Here is a 25,114-nt window from a genome sequence, read left to right on the forward strand (position 1 = left end):
TGATGGAGAATTCTTAAAGTGCGCGAGACACTAACGCAACAATCCAATGAGAGAGAATTCTTAAGGTGCGCGATATACTGACGCAACAATCCAGTGAAAGAGAATTCTTAAGGTGCGCGAGATAATAACGCAACAATCCAGTGAGAGAGAATTCTCAAGGTACGCGAGATGCTAACGTAACAATCCGATGAAAGTGAATTATTAAGGTGCACGAGATACTAACTTAACAATCCAATAAAAGAGAATTCTTAAAGCGCACGAGATACTCACGTAACAATCCAATGAAAGAGAATTCTTAAGATGCACGAGATACTAACTTAACAATCCAATGAAAGAGAATTCTTAGGGTGCGCGAGATACTCACGTAACCATCCAATGATAGAGAATTCTTAAGATGCACGAGATACTAACGTAAGAATCCAATCAAAGAGAATTCTTAAAGCGCACGAGATGCTCATGTAACAATCCAATGAGAGAAAATTCTTAGGATGCACGACATACTGACTTAACAATCCAATGAAAGAGAATTCTTAACATGCACGAGATACTAACGTAACAATCCAATGAAAGAGAATTCTTAAGATGCACGAGATACTAACTTAACAATCCAATAAAAGAGAATTCTTAAGATGCACAAGATACTAACTTAACAATCCAATAAAAGAGAATTATTGTTTTTTTAGAGGGCACGGTAACGAATCTTGCAATCTGATTGGTTCTTTACCCGGTCAGTATTTTCCTATCTCTGCCCACGGGCCACGGTAACGCTTTCGTGAGTCGCCGAGTACATCCCAACTTTCGTTGTCATTTTTCATAAATATACCTCGTTTTCCGGCTGGGCAGTATTTTAAAGCAAACAAGTCGGTCACTACCTCAAGCCGATAAATAACTTATGAATCCTCTCTTTTCTTGCTATCAAATCACTTTGGTTGACAGAAAAATATTGGTTTCAGAATGAATTTGTATAAACAATAGTGTCATTACGTTGGTTGACAAGCGGCCTAAAAACCTTCTGCAATTAATTTTAATCGTTCACAAAAAGTACCCAGAAAGTTGGAACGTGAGGTATTTGGCTACAGTTAAACTGAACGATGGAACTTTCATTCATTTAATATCTGAATTTTCTCGAGCAATTTGTTCATAGTGGAAGAGCGAGCGAAGTTTTAATTTAAGTTCTACAACAAATATACGCTCCTGGTGAGTCTTTCCAATTCCGTTCAATTTGGACATTTGTACCTTAAATTGCACAACAGAAATTGAAGGAATTTTTTGAGAAAAGGCCGCATTACATTCCCTTGTGTCTCGTTGGAGTGTGCCGTTCGAATTTAGTTTTTGTGAAGGAAAGATCAGAGTTAAACACGCCATTACAGCAAACAAACGAGCAAACTCTCACAACTTCAAAATAAAAAGATTGAATTTACTCACAATTACTTTCCTCGCCGTTTACTTAATGAACAGAGGTAAATCTTCGTACATGAATGAATCGTCGATGAGAGTGAATAATACTTTCCGTTAGATCATTAACTGATTTTGAAGAAAACATTGTCGTGACAGTCCTTGCCAAACTAGTTCTGTTGGTTTTCAAATGTTCCTTCGCTTTTTTTTTTCTTGCGCGCTCTCTAATTGACAGGTGTCAGATTGTGACAGAAACTTGTAAAAATAATGTTTCAAAGTTTGTTTGAAAGCCTTTTAAATCACCTTTATCGTTACGGAAATGAAAATGTTTCGCTGAGGCATTTCTCTTAAATTTGCATCACCTCTATTTTAACTACCATTTACCCACTAAAAAATTTGTTCAGTTTATGGAAGATCTTGCCGTATTTACGGCCATAAATCATTCGGGTTCTTTCGGAAAGAATTTCGTCAAGTTTAAAAACAATAAATATGTTATTTACCGGCTAAGGGTCGGTCCGTATGGTGAAAAACTGTGACCTCGGTCTTGAAAATGCTGCCCTCGGCCTACGGCCTCGGGCAGTATTTTCAAGACCTCGGTCACAGTTTTTCACCATACGGACCTCCCAGCCGGCAAATAACATATATTTCTTAAGATGCACGAGATACTGACTTTACAATCCAATGAAAGAGGATTTTTAAGATGCACGAGATGCTAACTTAACAATCCAATGAAAGAGAATTCTTAAGATGCACGAGATACTGACTTAACAATCCAATAAAAGAGAATTCTTTAAGATGCACGCGATACTTACTTAACAATCCAATAACAGAATTCTTAAGATGCACGAGATACTAACTTAACAATCCAATGAAAGAGAATTCTTAAGGTGCACGAATTACTAACGTAACAATCCAACGAAGGAGAATTTTTAAAGTGCACGAAGTACGAAATAACGCAGTAATCTACAAAATGGAATTCTAAAAGCGCGTGTTGTACTAACGTAACATTCGGAAAAAAGGAGAATCCTAAAAGTGTCCAGGATACCTAGGTAGTAATCGATTGAAAGAAAAGTCTTTGGTGTGCGAGATACTAACCTGGCAATCGAAAGAAAGAGAAACTTAACGTGCCCATGATAAAAATATAACAATCGAAAACAAGAGCAGCCTAAAAGTGTGAAAGATACAAAAGTAGCAATCCAATCTAAGACAATGCTAAAAATGCGCAATACATTAAAGTGACTTTTGAATGAAAGAGAATCCTGAAAACAAATCAACTAAAAGATAGTCCAAAAGCAAGCGAGAAACTGGCGTCTTTGTCGAATGAAGTATAATAAAATTTTTTAAAGTGCACCAGGTTCTGGGGTAACAAACCAATAACAGACGATAGCAAAAGTATTCAAAAGGTTAAGCAAAAAGTGAGCGAAAAAGAATCCTTTAAGTGCACAAGAAACTGAGTTGAACGCAATAATTAGTTGATCGGCTAGCCGAATGAAGAAGAAAAACCAGAAGATAAGTCTCGGTCTCTCTTGTTTAAGCGAGTGTTCTAGAGCCAACCCTCAAAAGTTGGTCGTAATACATTGCACCTCCTTGCGGGCATCGGTATGTCGCAGTACTATCAGTGGTCCTAGAGGAAGCGTGACTTTCAGTTCTATCTGTTTTCATTTTTTCCCTTTCATGGAACTAGTCGTAATGGCAATAGATTTTGTTGATCTTTCACCCATCGAAGGGTTTGGAAATTTCGAAAAACGTTTTCAGTTTGAGTAAAGTTAAAGTTTAGCTAGAAGTGCTTTTAAGGATTGAATTTGGAAATATGAAAAGAGAGAGATGAAATCATTTTTTGATTTGGAATGTGTGACTTTTTTCCCCTTTGTTTTCTCTCAATGGAACTCTTCTTGCTGCCAAACTAGGTTTTTAGAGTTTCACGCGTTACAAACCAGAACTACACTCTCCTCTGGAACTAACTAAACCGTGGCCAAAAAATTTAAGCCGCCATGTCCACGCCTCAAAGCAATGATAAATATTCATGTGCACGCACAAAAAAGAAGCCAGCATTAATGACTTTTCTTTTAGAAACTCATTATGCGAGTTTTTTTTCCTTCGGCTACTGGCGCCAACGGAGGCGAAGCAACTTTGTCATCTGAATATCAAAGTGAGTGAGTGTAACAATCGAGAACCGAACGTCATCCAATTTTGACCCTATGTTACTAATTATTTTTTTTCGGAGTGTCTTCGTTGATCGACACACTAAAGATAGATGAATGTCTTTTTTTGTGTCCAAATATGATTTTTCTAGTGGTTGCCGTGACGTTACCTTCAAAATTAGCTATTTTTCCTCTGTTTTTTATTCGCGATCATCGAAAAAGAACAAAGCCAGCGAGAGGTCATACTATTAGCCTGCGCCCACGCAATATTTTAACATCATCAACACTGGATTCTATAGAACGAGTTTGTTTTTATTCTATGCAAAATGGTAGACATGGAAGAGATGAAAACAGAAACCTTTGTGCTGTCTTCCTTTCTTCGGCTCGTGCCTCTCTGCACTTCTCTCGTGTTCTTAAAAATTCCCGCGTGCTTATATAACTCGGCAATGCACTCGGCGCGTTTTTTATTTCTTTAGTAATAGCATGATCCCAAAGCCCAGCATTCGGCTCGTGCTTCTCAGCACTTCTCTCGTGTTCTTAAAAATTCCCATTTGCTTACATAACTCAACAATGCTCGAGGAACAAGTTTTTTTATTTCTTTTATAAAATGTATGGTGAAATGCGCGCGCTCGTACCGATGACGTAGCCTGCGTGCATTATATCTCAACAGTGCACTCGTGTGACGTAAGGCGCGGTCTTTTATGGAAATATAATGAACTCGTTCTGACCAATCACGGCGCGCGCATTTCTTTGAACATTTCATAATTGTTAATAATTTACAAGAAAAAAGCATTACAGAAAGTCAAGACAGACCAAATTTTCTTGACCATTTCACTTTGCCTCTTTTAGGTTATGGCCACATTACACCAGAGACTCCACTTGGATAAATCGTCACTGTTTTATACACCTTTCTTGGTGTTTCTCTGACGATGCTAACTCTGAAAACAATGGGAAAACGACCTCGAAACGTTAAGAAGAAGAGCGTTTTTGTGACATTTGCTCTCATGATTCTGACCGTTTGTCTCGGTGGATTAGAAGGGATGTACGTGGAAGGTTGGACTTTTGTAGAAGGCTATTACGCATGGTTCGCTACACTTTCCACTCTGGGCTACGGTGACTATGTTCCCGGATGGAGTGTGCTATTACAAGTTGAAGAATCTTTAAATCCAAAATCTCATTTAAGTCTTGTTTTGGTCATCTTTATTTCAGCTCTCCCAAGCATGACAGCTCTGTGTGTGGTTTCTGGTTTTCTAAACTAGGAACAAAATTAGAGAAAAAATTTATTTTGGAAAATAAAACACAACAACAACAACATTACAAATGTTACATCATTTTGCTTGATTTTTATGAACAGGAGTCTGGATATTTTCGTCGCAGATCACGTGGGCCTGGAATACGAATCAAGGAATGATCCTCATTGTGATATCAGAGTTGTTGGTGAACCTTTCGCCATGTCTGGAGCATCAATGCTGTTAAAAAGAACAATCCTTTGTTTATCCAAGTATCAGAAGCTCTTCAAAGGATTAAAGCTAAAGGACTGACGGACTTTATCCAAGAATTCTGAGTGTCAAAATATAAATGCCCGAGAGAAACTCCTCCAGCTCAACTTAAGATAGAAGACCTAAGTGGACTCTTTTTGCAACTCACCATTGCAATGATTGGGTGCATACTGGGTACGTTGTGTCACAGGATTTTTCTACAAATGAAAGAAAAGTGGACTAGAATAAATAATGAGGATGTAGATGAACAGGATGCGAGGCAGGAATTTGCACAGACAAAAACACTTGTGTGAGACAAGATTGTTTCCGGAGAATGTATTAGAGAAGTCTTAAAGAGCTTCAGGATAGACGGAAAAGTCCATTTGTGAGTTTGACGCAGCATACAGTCCAAAATGAACGCGACTAAGTGATAGGAATGTGAAGAACCACATGATAGCCAGTGTTCAGGAATTGCAGTGTGGTGTCTGTGTCAGTATTGTAGAGGCGTAGAAACGTTACAGAATAGTGTGAAAACAGGTTTTGCCTTCACAAATGAACGGACGGACGGGGACAACTCTTAAAAACTCTTCTGGGTAAAGGCTTTCCTTGGGGGCACTCGCTGGCAGCGGGAAGGTACCGGAATCTATAACGGCTGCTGACTATCCTTGAGAGAATGACTAACAACAACAGGGTTGGCTCCAACGTAGATTTATTGCAAGCTCTACTACAATTTTGACCAGAACGGACCTGGCCAGGGCTGGTTCAACCCCGTTCTTCTCTCTCTTCTCTTCTCCCTCTCTTCTTCCTCTCTTCTCCTCTTTTCTCCCTCTCTTCTCCTCTCTTCTCCTCTCTTCTCCTCTCTTCTCCCTCTCTTCTCCCTCTCTTCTCCCTCTCTTCTCCTCTCTTCTCCCTCTCTTCTCCTCTCTTCTCCTCTCTTCTCCCTCTCTTCTCCCTCTCTTCTCCTCTCTTCTCCTCTCTTCTCCCTTTCTTCTCCCTCTCTTCTCCCTCTCTTCTCCCTCTCTTCTCCCTCTCTTCTCCCTCTCTTCTCCCTCTCTTCTCCTCTCTTCTCCCTCTCTTCTGCCTCTCTTCTCCCTCTCTTCTCCTCTCTTCTCCCTCTCTTCTCCCTCTCTTCTCCTCTCTTCTCCCTCTCTTCTCCCTCTCTTCTCCTCTATTCTCCCTCTCTTCTCCCTCTCTTCTCCTCTCTTCTCCCTCTCTTCTCCTCTCTTCTCCTCTCTTCTCCCTCTCTTCTCCTCTCTTCTCCTCTCTTCTCCTCTCTTCTCCCTCTCTTCTCCTCTCTTCTGTCTCTCTTCTGCCTCTCTTCTCCTCTCTTTTCCCTCTCTTCTCCCTCTCTTCTCCCTCTATTCTCCTCTCTTCTCCCCTTCTTCTCCTCTCTTCTCCTCTCTTCTCCCTCTCTTCTCCCTCTCTTCTCCTCTCTTCTCCCTCTTAAGCTTTACAAAACAGTCCTATTTAAACCTAACGTATATGGATAACGTAATGCCATGAATAATCTAAAGGATCATGTAATCTACTACACTATTGGCTAAGCAGAAATTTCGCCTTTTACAACATTAATTACTTTTAAAGAGTTCCGGTGGATAACAGTTACACAAAAGGACATGACAGGTGGCTGTTACAGTTTAACACTAATAATAACTGTTTACGGGTGACTGAAGGAGAACTGGTGGCGTTTACGCTTTGCTGAACTAAGCTTTCTACGCTGAATATTGTATTTTTTTAAGGGCAAGCATGAAAGAACTCGATAACTAAAAATCCTATCGTTACAATAGTCTGCAAGTATATCATTATTGGTCTCTTAGCCGTTGATGGACCAAAAAAATCGATCTTGTTACGCTTTCCATGATCCAGGAACGAACCATTGTTCCATAATGGAGCTATAAGCTTCTGGCTTGCTCCATCTGCCCTTCATGCTACCCAGAGTTTTCAGTTTTAGAAATTGTTAAGCGCTATCGAGCATTTTTCCTTTACTTTATGCATACCATCCGTTAGGACGAGCGAGTCCGACGGACGGCAGGAAAAAACATCTGTAAACATCCTGGTCATGGCGTACGCACGCATTTTCTGTTTGAGTTGCTCGTCTCGGGTAAGCGAGACAAGGTGTTTACATGAGGAAAAGTTGTCCCGCCTCACCCCCCTAGTTGTCTCGCCTACTTGAGACGAGTTCATAACTTCATGTAAACGGTCAGCTGAATCATTGGCAGAAATATTGGACAAGATGGCGGCCGCGCTTGCGCATTTCGTCCATAATGGCGTCCAAATAATATAAGAAACTGTATGGGACTTTGTAAAATTCCTAAAGTATAACAATCAGGAGCTCATGGTCCCGTCTGCTCTCGATCGAGACATATTCAGTACTGATTCTGCTATTCATCAAACCTCACAGTGACTTGATAAATATAAACCACTTACTTCCCGAGCCAGTTCTTTTGTCAGTGTTCATTGACCTAAGTCGCCATACAGTTCTTCAAAATCCGTTGTTCTCCATCCCAAACACTCGCTTATTACGGGAAAGTGTATCAATGAAGTCAACTGCTCTCCATCGAATTGACTGTTGAGTTCGAAGCGTCCAAATATCCTGTAAAATTGCCATTTCCTTCCATCAAAAAACTTCCCAACGCGCCAGAATATCCCTAATTTTTTATGTTGAGTAAGTGACGAGACGCCATGTTGAAAACTATGACTGAAATGGTTAAACACGACTAACGCTGATCTTTGAATCGTCGGCCATATTTCTTTATGTTCTTGCTGGGAAATAAATTAATTCTCAGGTCCTTTTCGGAATAAAAAGATGCGAGGCGTTGAATGCAAAGTTAGTAGTCTTGGCGCGAAAATTTAATAAAAGCAAATCAAAATTCTGACATCATGTCATCGCTTTGCCTCGAAAAATCCCAAAGATTTACTTGCAGGTCTTTTTTTCTTTTTCTTTTCATCAAATAGAAGATCTGCGGTGCTCACATTGTGTAAGTCATGGTACGAAACACGCTTCTTTGCACATCGCCGCCATATTGAATTATCTTGATATTCTTTTGTTCTTGATTTCTGGCGATGTTTTTAAAAGAAATAAGTGAAAAGTTAGCTCGCCCTGGGTAACTCGGGGGTAAGGGTTGTCTGTGGTACCCGAGACCATGTAAATGGGGTCTTATTATGAAAAAGGCGGCTTGCATCTTCAAAGACACAATCATTCTAAGACATAATCCGTCCTTTAAATGAAAACTTCGTCACTGAGATCGTTAAGTTCGCTAGCTGCCAGGCTAAAACTAGAGTGTTAAAAGAAAGTTTATAACTTCCGAGCTTTGTGTCATGATCAGCAACAAATTCAAACCAAATTTCAATAAACGGAAATCTCACCAAAGAATAGACAAAAGCTAGTGGAATGGGACGTGGTATAAAACAGAACGGAACAATGTAAATCTGTTGGGTAAATTTTTTTGGTGAAACCCCTACCGGGTTAAATTTGTGTGAAACTTTTGTCGAATAAGTGCTTCCAAAGCTTAATGAATGTGGAAGTTCATTACCCACCCATTGATTGAGCGAGATTTTATTGGTAACTCTACGTCGCGCGGAACAAATTCATTGGTCATTTATCACGCAATGATCCCCATCTGCGTCAATATTAATTTTTTTAGCTACAAGCAGTAAACAAATCATAGACCAATGAATGTTTTGTGCCGTACGAAAGGCATATTTGCTGATTTTGGCAAATCTTCACAGTAATAAACGACAGAAGAAAGAAACATTACGATTTTCCTATCAACATTTCGCCTACACGCATCTCTCTCAACGTGAAATTTTCCATTCCTTACAAAAAAAAAATCTCGAAAGTTGTTCACATTTCTTAGCTTCCTTAATCAATCATCGTGTTTAACGAGCTATAACATATATAGGTTTATTTGCTCAATTGATCGCTTAGAGCCAGAATTGCGTGACAGGTGAAAGAAAACATTGAAACTAAACTTTCTGGAAAAAAAGAAACTTTGAAAACTCTTCTTCTATACTTTATAAGCTTTTCAGTGATGGATAGTTTTCCATGGTTTCTTTGAAAGTAGGGTGCGTAGAACGAGTTTTCCAATTGTTTTTCCAAACTTTTTCCTTGTTTCCTCACATTTCGATGTTTACTGCGCATTTTGTTGCATATTTGTCGTCTTTACTTGAACTCCCTTGAAGAGGGCGTACAGCTCATGATCATCAAGGTAGGCAAAGCGCTAGTTCCTCTTTTTCCTCCTTCTTGTTCCTCACTGGGAAGGGGTATGGTAGCCTAACCCCAGATAAAAACTTGGCAAACTTTTCTCCAATTCCGATATTTATTATTTGTACTTGAAATTACTTTGCGAGTATTGGGAAAACTTTGAGTTTGAAATGTTTTCAAATTGCGCCGGCAAACATTAAAAGTATGACGTCCAAACAAGCTGTGTTTACGTACTCTCATTTAAACTAACTAGTTGACCTATAAGAGCGTGCGAACTACCTCAATTATTTTGTAACCATCATTAGTTATAAAATTGTGACGTGTCAAACCGAAATACAGTCACTTGGTTTTTTTAAGTAGTTTTGTCTTCATTCATGCAAATCACACGCGCTAGAAAATGAAAAGTTCACGAAGGCAATGAGTCGATTATCACGCTAAGATAGTTTAGCGTTAAAAAAGAGAAACTTAGGTTGTACTGTAATCGATCTTGTGATGAAAATCAAACCTTTCAAAGGGGTAAACACTAAAGCCTGAAATTTCCTATGAAAAAAAGAATAACACTTTTTATTTTTTATGTTCAATTACATCATGAGTGACGAACAAAACCGAAATACTGTGCACTTGTTGATTGACGGAAAAAATATTTGGTTCGGGATCATGACCTACGGACCGAGTGCAGCGAGGTCTTTTCTTCATGACCCCGAGCCAAATATTTTCCGCACTAACCCCACCAAACTTGGTCAATAAGCATTTTCTCATATGACCACTAACTGATGAAAATTTCAACCTAAATAGGACGCGATAGACGGGCATACGGGCATACGGGCACACACAAAATATGCAATCGAAACTTTTCCTTTTTATTTCGATTAGCCCAGAGGGGAGAAGGGAATAACCTAAACACACGTGATCTTGATACCTAAAACACTGTGACAGCGGAAGTTTGAAAGGATAGAAAAGTAATTCATTATTTTTGTCGTTTCATTTTGAAAGTATCAGCCACATTGTCAACAACTTGGTAAGTGCGATTGAAAATCTTTTCTAGTCACTCGGTTTTTATCAGCTTTAGTTACTGTAGAGAGGTAAGGCTCTTATGGCAAAGCCTAGTAACTGCTTTTTTGATCTTTGTGTTTGCAATATGTCACGTTTCGAACGTTAGCCCTTCGTTAAATCGGTTGATGGCGCGATTGAATCGTCACCACAGTGAAATGAATTGGTTCTACGGCGACTTTTTCAAATCTGTGTGGCTTTCTGCCGTATTATTTATTCTCGTTGATTAAGGTTATTGAGTATCGTTCAATTGAGAAATTGATGATCATAAAATTAAATTCAGAGCTCTATTTATTGTGTGGACTGTCCCACGCTGATATCATAGGATGTGGTTTTCCAATGGCTATGATCTGAAATGTAGCTATTAACTTGACGTTGTTTTAGGAGGGTTTAACGATCGATTCAGAGATCACGGCAGATTATAATTGAATTTCCGTTTTCTACTTGTACGCAAGCGTTTCATGGTCGAGATACCATTCATTAAAACTTTTGGATACTAGCGGCGGGTTCTACGTTACATATTTTTCTAAAGGCCGTAAGCGCCCGAGTCTCCCAAAAGAAGATAAGTTATGACGCCGCGCGCTCACTAAGAGAGCTGTTTTAATTTTCCCAGAGAAACTGAAACTTTCTTAAATTCACTGTTATTGCATGCATAGTATCAGAGTACTTTTCCGTTGGTCGGATGCTTCATATCTCCACCGTCAAATGACTTTCTTCAAACCGTTAAGGTTTTCTACGATATATTTCAACCTCATTAGCTAAGATTGTTCTGAGCATTGTTTAATTTAAGAAACTGATGGTTTCCACAATCGCGTGACCAAAAACTAAAATCAATCCTATATTAAGACATATTTATAATGCAGAATGTCCTTTAATGATGTCAGCAGAGGCGGCCCAGGCTCACATCTCGAGAAAAAGCAAACGAGTAATTCATGTATCACACCCGCAAGAAAATTAAAAGTTAATGAGTGCAATGAGTCAATTTTCACGCACAGACAGCTTACTGTTTAAAGACAGCCAACGATTAATTCATGAATCACACCTATAAGAAAATGAAAAGTTGTTGAGCACAATGAGTCAACGTTCACGCACAGATAGCTTAGTGTTTAAGGACAGAAGCTTCACTTGTACTCTCGATCTCATCGATCTCGTCAAACAAATCCAATCGTTCCAAAAAAGGGATGAACACTGAAGCCTGACGTTTCGGTTAAACAGAGTAAGATGTTTCATTTTTGGACGCTAAAATCCATCATTAGTCCGAAAAGTGTGACGTTCTAAATCGAAATACAGTCACTCAGTTTTTTTAGCAATTCTAGCTTCTATCGTGTGAATCACACCCGCTAGAAAATGAAAAGTTTAGGAAGACAAGGAGTCTATTATCACGCATAGATAAGTTACCGTTTAAAGAAAGAAACTTAGGTTGTACTGTGATCAATCTTGTGATGTAAACCAAAATTTTCAAATAGTCAACACTTAAGCTTGACTTTCCTCATTTATAACATACATAGCACTTTTCATTTTTCATGTTCGATTACATCATTAGTGATAAAAGTGTGACGTAAAAACAGAAATACTGTGTACTTATTAATTGAGTGGTAGGAGCGCAGCGAGGTCCTTGCTTCATGACCGAGAGCCAAATATTTTCCCCGCCGGCCCCAACCAAACTCAGTCAATAAGCAATTTATCATATGACCACTAACTCTGAAAAAAAATTTCGACCCAAATGAGAAGCGACAGACGGGTATACGAGTACGAATCTTTTTTATGTCTGTTTAAGCGCCAGTGTCTCGCATAAGAAGATAAGTCATGACACTTCGCGCCCATGAAGCGAGATGTTTTAATTTTCTCAGAGGAACTGAAACTTTCTTAAATTTAATGCTATTGCATACATGTTATAAGCGTACTTTTCGGTTGATCGGATGCTTCATATCTTCACCGTTAAATGGCTTTCTTCAAACCGTTAAGATTTTATACAATATATTTCAACCTCAATAGCTAAGATTGTTAAACATTGTCAGGAGATGGGATCTTGACATTGTTTAATTTGAGAAACTGATAGTCTCCACAATCACGTGATCAAAAACTAAAGTCAATCCTCTATTAAAACACATTTATCATGCAGAATGTCCTTTACTGATGACAGCAGAGGCGGCCTAAGCTCACATCTCGAAAAAAAACAAACGATTTATTCATGAAAGCGTAACGATTTGTGTGACTCGGTGTTAAGTTACGAGAGTTGAACCTGTTATAAAGAATAATATGAAGTTATAAAAGTGTGACGTGCAAAACCGAAATAGACTCTCTGTAGAGTAAACTGTCGATCGGTTTTCCATATCAGTTCATGAAAAGTTGATTATCTCGCACAGATAGCTTACCGTTTAAAGAAGCTTTAGTTCTACTGGTGTGGATCTTGTAATAAAATTCCAATTTCCCGAAACGGATGGACACAGAAGCCTGACGTTTCCTGTTAAAAAAAAGAATGAATTAATTTATTTTTACATGTTCCATTCCATCATTGGTTATAAAAGTGTGACGTAGAAAACCGAAATTCATTCGGGTGAGTTGGAACACTTAAATCTTCTGAGTAAATGCTGATTCGCTCTCCATATCTCCCTATGATTAATTCTCCCTTAGTATTCAAATTTTGACAGTCGCATGGAAACCGGGGAGATTAACTCTCACTCTTGCAAGATTTTGTGAAATGAGAATCATTAGTTCACGTCTCGTACATAATGAATCGCTTTAGGAAAAAAAACACACCATTTTGATCTTTTTCTCAATCCTATTTGATAATTGATCAGTTCCTATTCTCAGAGATTTTATTAAATACTTTTGATCACAATTTTCATTTTTCGTAATCACGGATTGGCAGTAACAGTGTTTGATAGAGCGTCTTAATAAGGTTAACCGTGAGCCGCAAAACGGCCCACAAATTAGCCGTTAGGGGTAAAAGAAATTTCTGGTGACAACAATGGAAAGAGTTAACCGTTAGCCGTAAAAGCCATTCTAACACTCCTTTGCGACCCTCTTGATACTTAGAGGGGGCATCCAAGGGGTTTATTGGGAGATTTTACCCCCTATCCCGCAATTTACGATAATAATACATTCCGGCCGGTATGCTCTTAAATTCAAATTTGACGCAGCTACCCCCCCCCACCCCTCCCATTTGAAAAATGTTCCCAACGATTCAGATTTCAATAAATAGTACATAACCTGTGAAATATCTACGGTGTCAGCTGTATATGATAGCAAACAATTGCGGTAAGAACCTTTTTTATGTCAGTTATTTACCACTGATTTAAGACGTCCTCAGTACTTCTAGCAGTTCTCAATGGGCTTAGCAATAGCGATAGCAAAAAAGCGATTAAACCGTTACGCGAAAAAATTGTCAATTTGGAGAAATCAGGTAATGTTGACATCAATACTGAATTAAACGGGAGGCAATCATTCCTGTCCAAAAGACATATCTACACAATCTCAGGAAAAAAGGCTGCGCGCGCCCGAAAATTAATACACAGCGCTTTATGAACACATTTGTAAATAGGTTGATATTTAAGCTCCATTTATTGTAATGATATACTTTTTAATTCATAATATGTATGTAGATTTCTGTAGTTTTTTCAATTCATTGTAACATAAGATATGTAGTTTTATCTTATGATGGAATAAAGACTATTATTTATTATTATTATTATTATTATTATAATTATTTCAAGCTTACAATTGTTTGTTATTTTTCAAAGAAAAGGAGGAATTTAAGTATATATATAATTTTTATCATTTAAGTCATCGCTCGGTGTTAGTCCCCTCTAGTTGCAAGTTTCTTGCAACTATCTCAGGAAAAGACGAAACAAAAACGGTTAAAGCAGCGCGAATTGCGGTCGGGAGTTTTCAGGACAGTTCCGGATGCGCGGATCCTACAACGTAACTGTAGTCAGGTCCATTTTCCCCACCTCTCTCCCCTTCTCAAAAGAATTATGAAGGAATATTTAGTATAACTATTGATTATTACTGAAAGTCAAGCTACCTCCTCATTTACTTGTTGCCATATTTCAGTCACTGGATTAAAGCCTTTCAAGGTAAGACCAGTGATGTGGTTATGTTCGAGCAAATTACCGATCCACTCCGTCAGTTTTCTTTGTTTTCTATTAATCTATTATATCAGTTACTATTTTTGTCTTCGATCATGCAAATCACATCCGCAAGAAAATGAAACGTTCATGAGTAAAATGGGTCAATTTTCATGCACAGATAGCTTACTGTTTAAAGACCGAAGCTTTAGTAGTACGCTCGATCTGATCGATCTCGTGATGCAAATCCAACCGGCCCAAAAGGGATGAACACTGAAGCCTGGCGTTTTGGTTAAACAGAGTAAAATGTTTCATTTTTGGATGCTAAAATCCATCATTGGTCAGGAAAGTGTGATGTGCCAAATCAAAATACAGTCACTTGGTTTTTTTTAGTATTTTGACTTCGATTATGCAAATCACACCCGCTAGAAAATGAAAAGTTTACGAAGACAATGAGTCGATTATCACGCAAAGATAGCTTAGCGTTAAAAAAAAGAAACTTAGGTTGTACTGTAATCGATCTTGTGATGAAAATCAAACCTTTCAAAGGGGTAAACACTAAAGCCTGACATTTCCTAATAAAAAAAGAATAACACTTTTCATTTTTTATGTTCAATTACATCATGAGCGATAAAAGTGTGACGTACAAAACCGAAATACTGTGTTCTTATTGATTGAGTGGAAGGACCGGAAGGAAAATTATTTTGCTCAGGGTCATGATCTACGGACCGAGCGCAGCGAGGTCCCTGTTTCATGACCCAGAGCCAAATATTTTCCCCACTGACCTCACTAAATTCGGTCAATAAGTTTTTTATCACATGACCACTAACCGTTTTCAACGTTAATGCTAAGCGATAGACGGGCATAAGAGCACACAAAAAATATGCAATTTTATTTCGAGTAGCTTAGAGGGGGGAAGGGAATAACCTAAAACACACGTGATCTAGATACCTAAAACACTGTGACAGCGTAAGTTCGAAAGGTTGAGAAAAGTCCTGAGTGTAATTCATTATTTTTGTTGTTTCGTTTTCAAAGCATCAGCCACATTGTCAACATCTTGGTAAGTGCGATTGAAAATCCTTTCTAGTCACACGGTTTTTATTAGCTTTAGTCGTTTAGTAACTGTAGAGAGGTAAGGCTCTTATAGCAAAGCCCGGTAGTTGCGTTTTTGATCTTTATGTTTGCAGTACGTCACGTTTCGAGCGTTAGCCCTTCGTTCAAGTAGTTGATGGCGCGATTGAATCGTTACCACAGTGAAATAAATTAGTTCTACGGCGACTTTTTCAAATCTCTGCAGCTTTATTTACTCTCATTAACTAAGGTTATTGAGTATCGTTGAATTTGAGAAATTGATGATTTTAAACTAAATCAGACCTCTATTTATGGTGTAGACTGTCCCAAGCTGATATTGGAGGAAATCCGTAGTCATTACGTGGTTTTCCAGTTGCTATTTTCTGAAATGTAGCTATTAACTTGACTTTGTTTTAGGAGGATTTAACGATCGATTCAGAGATCGCGGTAGATTCGAGTTGAATTTCCGTTTTCTACTTGTACACAAGCGTTTCATGGTCGAGATACCATTCATTTCAATTTTCGGATACTGGCGGCGTGTTCTACGGTAAATATTTTTCTCAACGCCGTAATCTGTTTAGGCGCCAGAGTCTCCATTAAGAAGATAAGTTATGACGCTGCACGTTCACGAAGAGAGATGTTTTAATTTCCTCAGAGAAACTTTCTTAAATTCACTGTTATTGTATACACAGCGTACTTTCCTTTGAACGGATACCTCATGTCCTCACCGTAAAATTGCTTTCTTCAAACCGTAATGGTTTTATACAATATATTTCAAACTCATTCGCCAAGATTGTTCAGCACTGTTTAATTTGAGAAACTGATGGTTTTACAGTCACGTGATCAAAAATTAAAATCTATCCTATATCAAGACATATTTATAATGCAGAACGTCCTTTAATGAAGTTCACGCCTCGTGAAAAAACAAACGATTAATTCATGAATCACACCCACAAGAAAACGAAAAGTTCATGAGTACAATGAGTCAATGTTCACGCACAGTTAGCTTACTGTTTGAAGACAGAAGTTTTAGTTGTACTCTCGAACTCATTGATCTCGTCAAGCAAATCCAATGGTTCCAAAAGGGATGAACACTGAAGCCTGACGTTTTGATTAAACAGAGTAAGATGTTTCATTTTTGGACGCTAAGATCCATCATTAGTCAGAAAAGTGTAACGTGCAAAACCGAAATGCAGTCACTCGGTTCTTTTTGGCAATTCTGGCTTCGATCATGCAAATCACACCCGCTAGAAAATGAAAAGTGTACGAAGACGATGAGTCAATTATCATGCAAAAATAGGTAACCGTTTGAAGAAAGAAACTTACTTAGGTTGTACTGTGATCGATCTTGTGATGTAAATCAAACCTTTCAAAGAGTTAACAGTTAAGCTTGACGTGCCCCATAAAAAATAGAAGAACACTTTTTATTTTTCATGTTTAATAATGTTTCTGATGTCAGCAGAGGCGATTAATTCATGAAAGCGTCACGCGTTGTGTGACTCAGTGTTAAGTTACGAGGGTTGAAAAGAAAAATAGTATGGTGAACCAAATATGATCGATTTGAAGTTATAAAAGTGTGACGTGCAAAATCGAATTAGATCCACTGCGGAGTAAACTTTGTTTTTGCAATATGTAGTTATGTCTCGTTTCGAGCGTTAGCCCTTCATTAAAGCGGTTGATGGCGCGATTGAATCGCCACCACAGTGAAATCAATTCGTTCTTCAGCGGTTTTCTCAAATCTCTGTAGCTTTATACCATATAATTTATCCTCATTAGCTAATGTTTTTGAGTATTGTTCAATTTGAGAAATTGATGATCATAAAACTAAAATCAGACCTCTATTTATGTTGTGGACTGTCCCTCGCTGAAGGAAATCCGTGGTGCTTGATCACGTGGTTTTCCATCGGCTATGACTCTACATCAGCTATCAACTTGAATCTGTTTAGGAGGGTTGAACGAACGATTCAAAGATCGCGTTAAATTCGAATTGCCATATTTCTACTTATACACAAGCGTTTCATTGTCGAGATACCCTTCACTTAAACCTTTGGATACTAAAGGCGGGTTTTACGGTACATATTTTTGCTAAAGCCGTAATCTGTTTTTTTTTTGTTTTTTGGAACGTTGTCGTGAACAAAAAGACCTTCTATGGTACGTGTGAATTTTGCTGAACAATTTGGGTTATCCTTTTGGCCCCCAACAGGACCAATTACAGCATTTCTTAAACTTTATCTGACCGCGACTGGTTTATCTTCTCCTCCTGCCTTGTGCTCTAGCGGAAGGAACGAATTGGGCTTCTTGGGAGAGGTACCCGGTTTTCATCAGCTATAACAACTAAGTAACTTACTTGCTGAAGTATTCACAAAGATTCAGTACTGGGCTTATTAACTTCGTGGAGCGATAAAGATTTATATTTTACAAGGTTAGAGTTAAGTTTTAAAAAAGTAATTCATGTGTTCAAAGTGAGCTCGACTGGACCTTGTGAAACACTTCCTGAAGAGCCGCGATTTGCCGTGAATGTTTCCGTTTTCATAACAACTTTCGGATAGGACAGTAGATCTTCATTTTCGCTTATATTCGGTAAGTAATATACTCTACAAACACCGTTCTCACAATAATTTATTAAGAAGCTGACAAATACGAGCAACAAAGTAAGCTGGGTTTTACAAGATAAGCTAGCGTGTTAAGAAACAGGAACTTAGCGTGTTAAAAAAAAAACAACAACAACAAAAAAAAATACCGTGTTATAGAAACAAAGTTCTACCGTGTTAGCCAGATATGAACAATGGCCACAACATGCTTTCCAAAATCAATTGTTTTGATGCGCATATCTGCCCGATAAGTGTGTCATACCGTTAGCGTGCGAGCGTGTTATAACGTGCCGTGTGCGTGCGTTCACCTCATTCCCTGACACCCCGTGGAGGGTCACGTATACGTACCGGTAATAGGACTGAGAAGAGTCTGTAATTATACCATTGATGACAAAGTCGGACGACTGCGCAGCGGGAGTCCGATTTGTTTATCGCGAGTATGATTACAGACTGAACTGGACGACACAAAGTCTCATTACCAATCAATCATAAAAATGACAATTTCCGATAAAAGAAGAACATCCAGGTTATGAAAGAAAAGTAAACCATTTGCATTAAAAGACTGACAAAGGAGGCGTAAATTGTTTAACTGTTTGATAGTTTGATTGACTCATTGACCTGTCCGATAACAAACTTTTTGGATAAAAACTGCAAAAAATGATGGTTTTGACAATTGCAATATTAATTTTTTTAAAAAAGCAAATCGATTTACTCGGCTGCTGATATCATAGGATAAGATTTCGTGGTTTTCCAGTTGTCGTAATTTGCATCAATAATTAACTTGACCTCTTCTTGTTAAAGCGTCAAAGTCTTGCGTGAGAAGATAAGTTTGCGTATGACGCTGAAAGTTCACGAAGAGGGGGAATGTATTTTCTGTGAGGAACAGAACGTTACTTGACTGATTTCCAATAATCTTGTCTATAATCTTTTTTTTGTTTTTTTCAGTCATGTCATGTCCTGTGACTATTAAGTCATGTTATGTTGTGCAAAAATCGCCACCGAATGAAATGAATTCGCAACAAAGCCGGAGTTCGTCGAACCTCTGAGGCCTCACAATATTTTCAAATATTCCATGTAATATTGTGGAATGTCAAGAAATCTTCCAGAGAGTTGTAAAATGTTATTTCTCGTTAGCTTAACAATTGAAACGCTTAAAACTTGAATGCATGTAGCTTGATTCCAAGACGCTTTATTGTAAATACGTTCTGACGGCCGGTAAAAATGCAGATAGAAAACGAAGCATTACATTTATACGGCAGACCACCCTTTACTGGTTTATTTGCGGAGTACTAGCAACACAACATCATTGATTCCTCAAGGTTATCAAATGCTCTAATGAAAGGCTAACGCTCGAAACGTCAGCTTCAGAAACTCATTACGATGCCAATTTACATTGTCAACTCAATTGGTAAAGCCAAATAGTTTTGTAATACCCCACCAAAGTTTATTTCAAAACTTACCCCGTTGATTAATGTTGTTTATAAAAACTACGCATAAAAAAGTTCTCATTGCAAAAGTTAGATAAATGCTGTCAGTTTTGTTTATCTTTGTCCTGAGACTTTAAAGTCATGTAATGTTCTGCAAAAATCACAACTTGAGTAAAATGAAAGGTGACAAACTTATTTATCTTCACTTATTTTTTTGTTTTAAGGGCATATTGTGAATTCTAACACTTTCAGCTTGTTACAAATAGTTTCCGGGTGTAATCGACCCAACCTGTTTTTGTAACTCAACATGTGTGTTCCTGGTTGTAGAGACTCATTATTAATCCAGATTATCGACTCATTTAGTATTGTGTTACTAAAAATAATGTTTCTCTGATTACAGGAGAGGATGGCAATGGAAACCTAACAGTAGAAGCCATGACACCTTTCACATTAAGCATCGTCTTATTTGTTGCCCTGTTCTTGCTCAACTCAGATCGCATTCAGAAAGCCATTGAGATATGCAGCGAATGTTTGATTTTGCTAAGTAGCACCGATCAAAACAGCAAAGACCAATTTGATTCAGTACTGCTACAATTTTACAGCGACATCTATACCGTTCTTTTCAGAGCTTATCGTCATATCTCTGACGACATAAGTGCGGAAAGATACGGGAGGAAACTGTTTGACTTATACAGCGTGTCTGGAGTTATACTTTATAAACTTGGTGAAAACCTAAAAGCGAAGGAATATGTTGGGAGGGCCCTTGCCATAACAAAAGAAATTGGCGACAGAAGCGGAGAAGCATCCTGTTACGGAAACCTTGGTAATGTGTTTCATTCGCTTGGCCAATACGACAAGGCTAAAGAGTATCTCCAAAAAGCGCTTTTCATCACAACTGAAATTGGCGGCAAGAAAAGGGAAGCAAAATGTTATGGAAACCTAGGTACTGTGTTTATGTCGCTTTACCAGTACGACAAGGCTGAAGAGTATCTCCAAAAAGCGCTTGTCATCACAACTGAAATTGGCAACAAAGAAATGGGGGCAACTAACTACGTAAACCTAAGTAATATATTTCGGTCGCTTTACCAATTCGACAAGGCTAAAGAGTATCTCCAAAAAGCGCTTGTCATCAGAACTGAAATTGGTGACAGAGAAGGGGAAGCAGCATGTTATGGAAGCCTAGGTTATGTGTTTCATTCGCTTGGCCAATACGACAAGGCTAAAGAGTGCCTCCAAAAAGCGCTTGTCATCAGAACTGAAATTGGCGACAGGAAAGGGGAGGCAACTGATTACGGAAACCTAGGTACTGTGTTTCATTCGCTTGGCCAATACGACAAGTCTAAAGAGTATCACCAAAAAGCGCTTGTCATCAGAACTGAAATTGGCGACAGAGAAGGGGAGGCAACTGACTACGGAAACTTAGGTACTGTGTTTATGTCGCTTAACCAGTACGACAAGGCTGAAGAGTATCTCCAAAAAGCGCTTGTCATCAGAACTGAAATTGGTGACAGAGAAGGGGAGGCAACTGACTACGGAAACTTAGGTACTGTGTTTCTGTCGATTGGCCAATACGACAAGGCTAAAGAGTATCTCCAAAAAGCGCTTCTCATCACAACTGAAATTGGCGACAGAAAAGTGGAAGCATCATGTTATGAAAACCTAGGTACTGTGTTTTATTCGCTTTACCAATACGACAAGGCTAAAGAGTATCTCCAAAAAGCGCTTGTCAACACAACTGAAATTGGTGACAGAAAAGGGGAAGCATCGTGTTATGGAAACCTAGGTACTGTGTTTAAATCGCTTGGCCAATACGACAAGGCTAAAGAGTATCTCCAAAAAGCGCTTGTCACTGCAACTGAAATTGGTGACAGAAAAGGGGAGGCATCATGTTATGGAAAACTAGGTACTGTGTTTAAGTCGCTTGGCCAATACGACAAGGCTAAAGAGTATCACCAAAAAGCGTTTGTCATCACAACTGAAATTGGCGACAGAAAAGGGGAAGCATCATGTTATGGAAACCTAGGTACTGTGTTTGAGTCGCTTGGCCAGTACGACAAGTCTAAAGAGTATCACCAAAAAGCGCTTGTCATCAGAACTGAAATTGGCGACAGAGAAGGGGAGGCAACTGACTACGGAAACTTAGGTTCTGTGTTTATGTCGCTTAACCAGTATGACAAGGCTGAAGAGTATCTCCAAAAATCGCTTGTCATCAGAACTGAAATTGGCGACAGAAAAGGGGAGGCAACTGACTACGGAAACTTAGGTACTGTGTTTCTGTCGATTGGCCAATACGACAAGGCTAAAGAGTATCTCCAAAAAGCGCTTCTCATCACAACTGAAATTGGTGACAGAAAAGGGGAGGCATCATGTTATGGAAAACTAGGTACTGTGTTTAAGTCGCTTGGCCAATACGACAAGGCTAAAGAGTATCACCAAAAAGAGTTTGTCATCACAACTGAAATTGGCGACAGAAAAGGGGAAGCATCATGTTATGGAAACCTAGGTACTGTGTTTGAGTCGCTTGGCCAGTACGACAAGGCTAAAGAGTATCTCCAAAAAGCGCTTGTCAACACAACTGAAATTGGTGACAGAAAAGGGGAGGCATCATGTTATGGAAAACTAGGTACTGTGTTTAAGTCGCTTGGCCAATACGACAAGGCTAAAGAGTGTCACCAAAAAGCGTTTGTCATCACAACTGAAATTGGCGACAGAAAAGGGGAAGCATCATGTTATGGAAACCTAGGTACTGTGTTTGAGTTGCTTGGCCAGTACGACAAGGCTAAAGAGTATCTCCAAAAAGCGCTTCTCATCACAACTGAAATTGGCGACAGACAAGGGGAGGCAACTGGCTTCGGAAACTTAAGTACTGTGTTTCTGTCGCTTGGCCAATACGACAAGGCTAAAGAGTATCTCCAAAAAGCGCTTGTCACTGCAACTGAAATTGGTGACAGAAAAGGGGAGGCATCATGTTATGGAAAACTAGGTACTGTGTTTAAGTCGCTTGGCCAATACGACAAGGGTAAAAAGTATTTCCAAAAAGCGCTTGTCATAACAACTGAAATTGGTGACAGAAAAGGTGAAGCATCATGTTATGGAGACCTAGGTACTGTGTTTAAGTCGCTTGGCCAACACGATAAGGCTAAACAGTATCTTCAAAAAGCGCTTGTCATCACAACTGAGATTGGTGATAAGGTAGGGAAAGCAGTACATCTTACAAACCTTGGAGCAGTGTCTAGAACTGTTGGTGATTATGAAGCTTCGGAAGTATGTTTGGAGAAAGCTTTATTCATATCCAGAGATATTGGAGCTGGAAGAGAAGAGTTCGAAATCCTTAAACACTACGCCATTTTGTATTTATTTCAAAATAAAATCAAAGACTCTCTGTCGTGTCTTCATCTGTGCATTGAAAGGTATGAGGAGCTGAGATATTTTTTGGGCGCCAATGATGAGTTCAAAACATCATTGCTGGAGCACTCAGGAATATTTCCCTACAAGCTGCTTGGTACTTTGCTCTGTGACACCGGAAATGCTCGGGATGCTCTCTATGTTGAGGAGTTGGGTCGAGCTAGAGGCCTATCAGACTTAATGGCAGAGAAGTACTCGGTTGAAACGCACATCTTTGCTAATCCACAATCTTGGTTTGGCATTGAGAACATTTTAAGAAAGAAAAATAACTGTACTTGTCTGTACATTTCTTATTTTCAGGAGCTTCTGCATTTGTGGATCTTGAAAACAAGTGGAGTCCTTCACCATAGAAGAATATCAGTAGAAGAGAATCTAGTTCAGGCTGGTTTGCCCAAAGATTTGTTTTTGAGTGAATTTTTGGATGATAATTTCCGGAGTCTTGGTATTTTGCCTACTAAAGATTGTGAAGATCGGTCTTTAAATACCATTAAAGTGCAATCTCTCTCCCCCGCACAAAAGAGCTCAGCAAGACTGCGACTCGTGGAGGAGGAAGAGGAGAAGAAAGTCATTTCAAGTCTGTCTTTGTGTTACAAAATGTTTATTGCTCCCGTTTATGATTTGCTTGAGGGGCCTGAAGTCGTCATCGTTCCTGACCGCAGTTTGTACAAAGTTCCCTTTGCTGCACTTAGTGAAAAGGAGGGAGCCGGATACCTCTCGGAGACTCATAGGATCCGTGTCATTCCTTCTTTGACAACACTCAAGATTATTCAAGACAGTCCAGAGGGCTATCACAGCAACACTGGTGCCTTGATAATAGGCAATCCCAAGGTTGATTGGCTGCCGTCATTGCCGTGTGCAAGAAAGGAAGCGGAGATGGTTGGACGACTGATGCGTGTTCCGCCTCTGGTAGAAGAGAAAGCAACGAAGCAGGCGGTGCTTGAGCGGATAGGTTCAGTGAGCCTGATACATTTTGCTGCCCATGGCAACGCCCAAAGAGGAGAAATTGCCCTCTCCCCCATTCCTTTTCTCAAGAGTCAAAATGCTATCCCACCACGGGAAGCTTACATGTTGACGATGGCTGATGTCTCACGAGTGAAAGTTAGAGCTAAACTGGTGGTACTTAGCTGCTGTCACAGTGGAAGAGGTGAGATAACAGCCGAGGGAGTGATAGGAATTGCCCGTGCGTTCTTAGGATCTGGTGCTCGCTCGGTGTTAGTTGCACTGTGGGCCATTCCAGACTTAGCAACGGAGCAGCTGATGAATCGGTTCTACAAACACCTTGTTGAAGGAGAAAGTGCCAGTGAATCCCTTCATCAGGCCATGAAGTGGATGAGAAAAAACGGCTCGAGAAAAATGTCTGATTGGGCTTCGTTTACGCTGATTGGAGATGATGTGAGGCTCGAGTTTGACAAGCAGAGGTAAGACTCGGTCAGAACAGGTATTTCATAAATGAAAGTTAAATTAGATGTGAAGGTGGCTTTGACTTACTGGTCGCTGACTGTCAGCGGGAATCCTCTGTCACCATGAATACCAAAGCTATTTTTATACCATTTTTTTTTTTGGTTTCTTTCAAATAGTAACAATTGATTCTCCCAATTAGATGTAAAATATATAATCTCGAAAGCGCCTTTCTGCCAATCAGATACAAGTACACATTTGCCTACATATTGCGCCTGGTATAACTGTTTATTTATAATTGTTTTTCTTCTTTACGTTTGTTGTAGGAAAGAGAATGAGAATACCTCGAAGGAAACAGACCTTAGAGACTTTTAATGGATGAACAAATAGAACGAGTAAAGAAAATACTCTATCCGTTATTTTATTGTGTAATTAAAGAATGGGCAATCTTCAATTAAGCATATTAATTATATTTTTTTTTGCGTTTTCTTTTCCGATCTTCTCAGAAGGAGGTATTGGTAACATATTCGAGAGAGATTTTATTCTGCGCAAAAATGATCTTATCCGGCCGATTTAAGTAGCACGAAACGTTATTGACGAAGAACTCTTAAGTAAAGTGAAATCAGGAAAGTTGAAACAGTAGTCTAAGCATCAAAAATGAGCCAGTTGTCTTAAAGGATTTTCTCTCAAAACCTTTCATTTTTTTGTTATAGGTTCGTTCACAGAATCCTTTATTTTTGATAAAAAGTCTTAAAAGAAACCTTTCCTTATGGTCATTTCCAGTACCACTTCTTAGTGCTTAAAAGACTGAAAAATAAATGGATTTCTAAATAGGACCATGGAAAAAGCTATCAAAGTCAAGAATTGTATTACTATAAGGTGGA

At 39.0% G+C, this 25,114-nt stretch overlaps 2 protein-coding genes across 2 annotated transcripts; both read left to right on the forward strand.

Annotated features, from left to right (window-relative positions):
- The first annotated feature begins 4,483 nt into the window (after positions 1-4,483).
- LOC136283757 (potassium channel subfamily K member 3-like) lies at positions 4,484-5,077 on the forward strand. Its single transcript, XM_066172952.1, has 2 exons — positions 4,484-4,767; positions 4,891-5,077. The coding sequence occupies exons 1-2, from the start codon at positions 4,484-4,486 to the stop codon at positions 5,075-5,077; spliced, it is 471 nt and encodes a 156-aa protein (XP_066029049.1).
- A 14,303-nt stretch (positions 5,078-19,380) lies between these two features.
- LOC131798154 (tetratricopeptide repeat protein 28-like) lies at positions 19,381-24,605 on the forward strand. Its single transcript, XM_066172953.1, has 4 exons — positions 19,381-19,408; positions 19,828-20,132; positions 20,415-24,250; positions 24,557-24,605. The coding sequence occupies exons 1-4, from the start codon at positions 19,381-19,383 to the stop codon at positions 24,603-24,605; spliced, it is 4,218 nt and encodes a 1,405-aa protein (XP_066029050.1).
- Positions 24,606-25,114: the final 509 nt, after the last annotated feature.

This window comes from Pocillopora verrucosa, chromosome 10, assembly GCF_036669915.1.
Source record: "Pocillopora verrucosa isolate sample1 chromosome 10, ASM3666991v2, whole genome shotgun sequence".
NCBI classification, from domain to species: Eukaryota; Metazoa; Cnidaria; class Anthozoa; order Scleractinia; family Pocilloporidae; genus Pocillopora; species Pocillopora verrucosa.

What these genes read in the sequence shown, in the direction of transcription:
- LOC136283757 (XM_066172952.1), top strand. Translation starts at nt 4,484, where the DNA reads ATGGGAAAACGACCTCGAAACGTTAAGAAGAAGAGCGTTTTTGTGACA. An exon ending in CTCCCAAGCATGACAGCTCT is followed by an intron (nt 4,768 to 4,890) that starts GTGTGTGGTTTC and finishes TTTTATGAACAG; the next exon opens with GAGTCTGGATATTTTCGTCG.
- LOC131798154 (XM_066172953.1), top strand. Translation starts at nt 19,381, where the DNA reads ATGCCAATTTACATTGTCAACTCAATTG. An exon ending in ACTTATACAGCGTGTCTGGA is followed by an intron (nt 20,133 to 20,414) that starts GTTATACTTTAT and finishes AAGGCTGAAGAG; the next exon opens with TATCTCCAAAAAGCGCTTGT. An exon ending in CTCGAGTTTGACAAGCAGAG is followed by an intron (nt 24,251 to 24,556) that starts GTAAGACTCGGT and finishes CGTTTGTTGTAG; the next exon opens with GAAAGAGAATGAGAATACCT.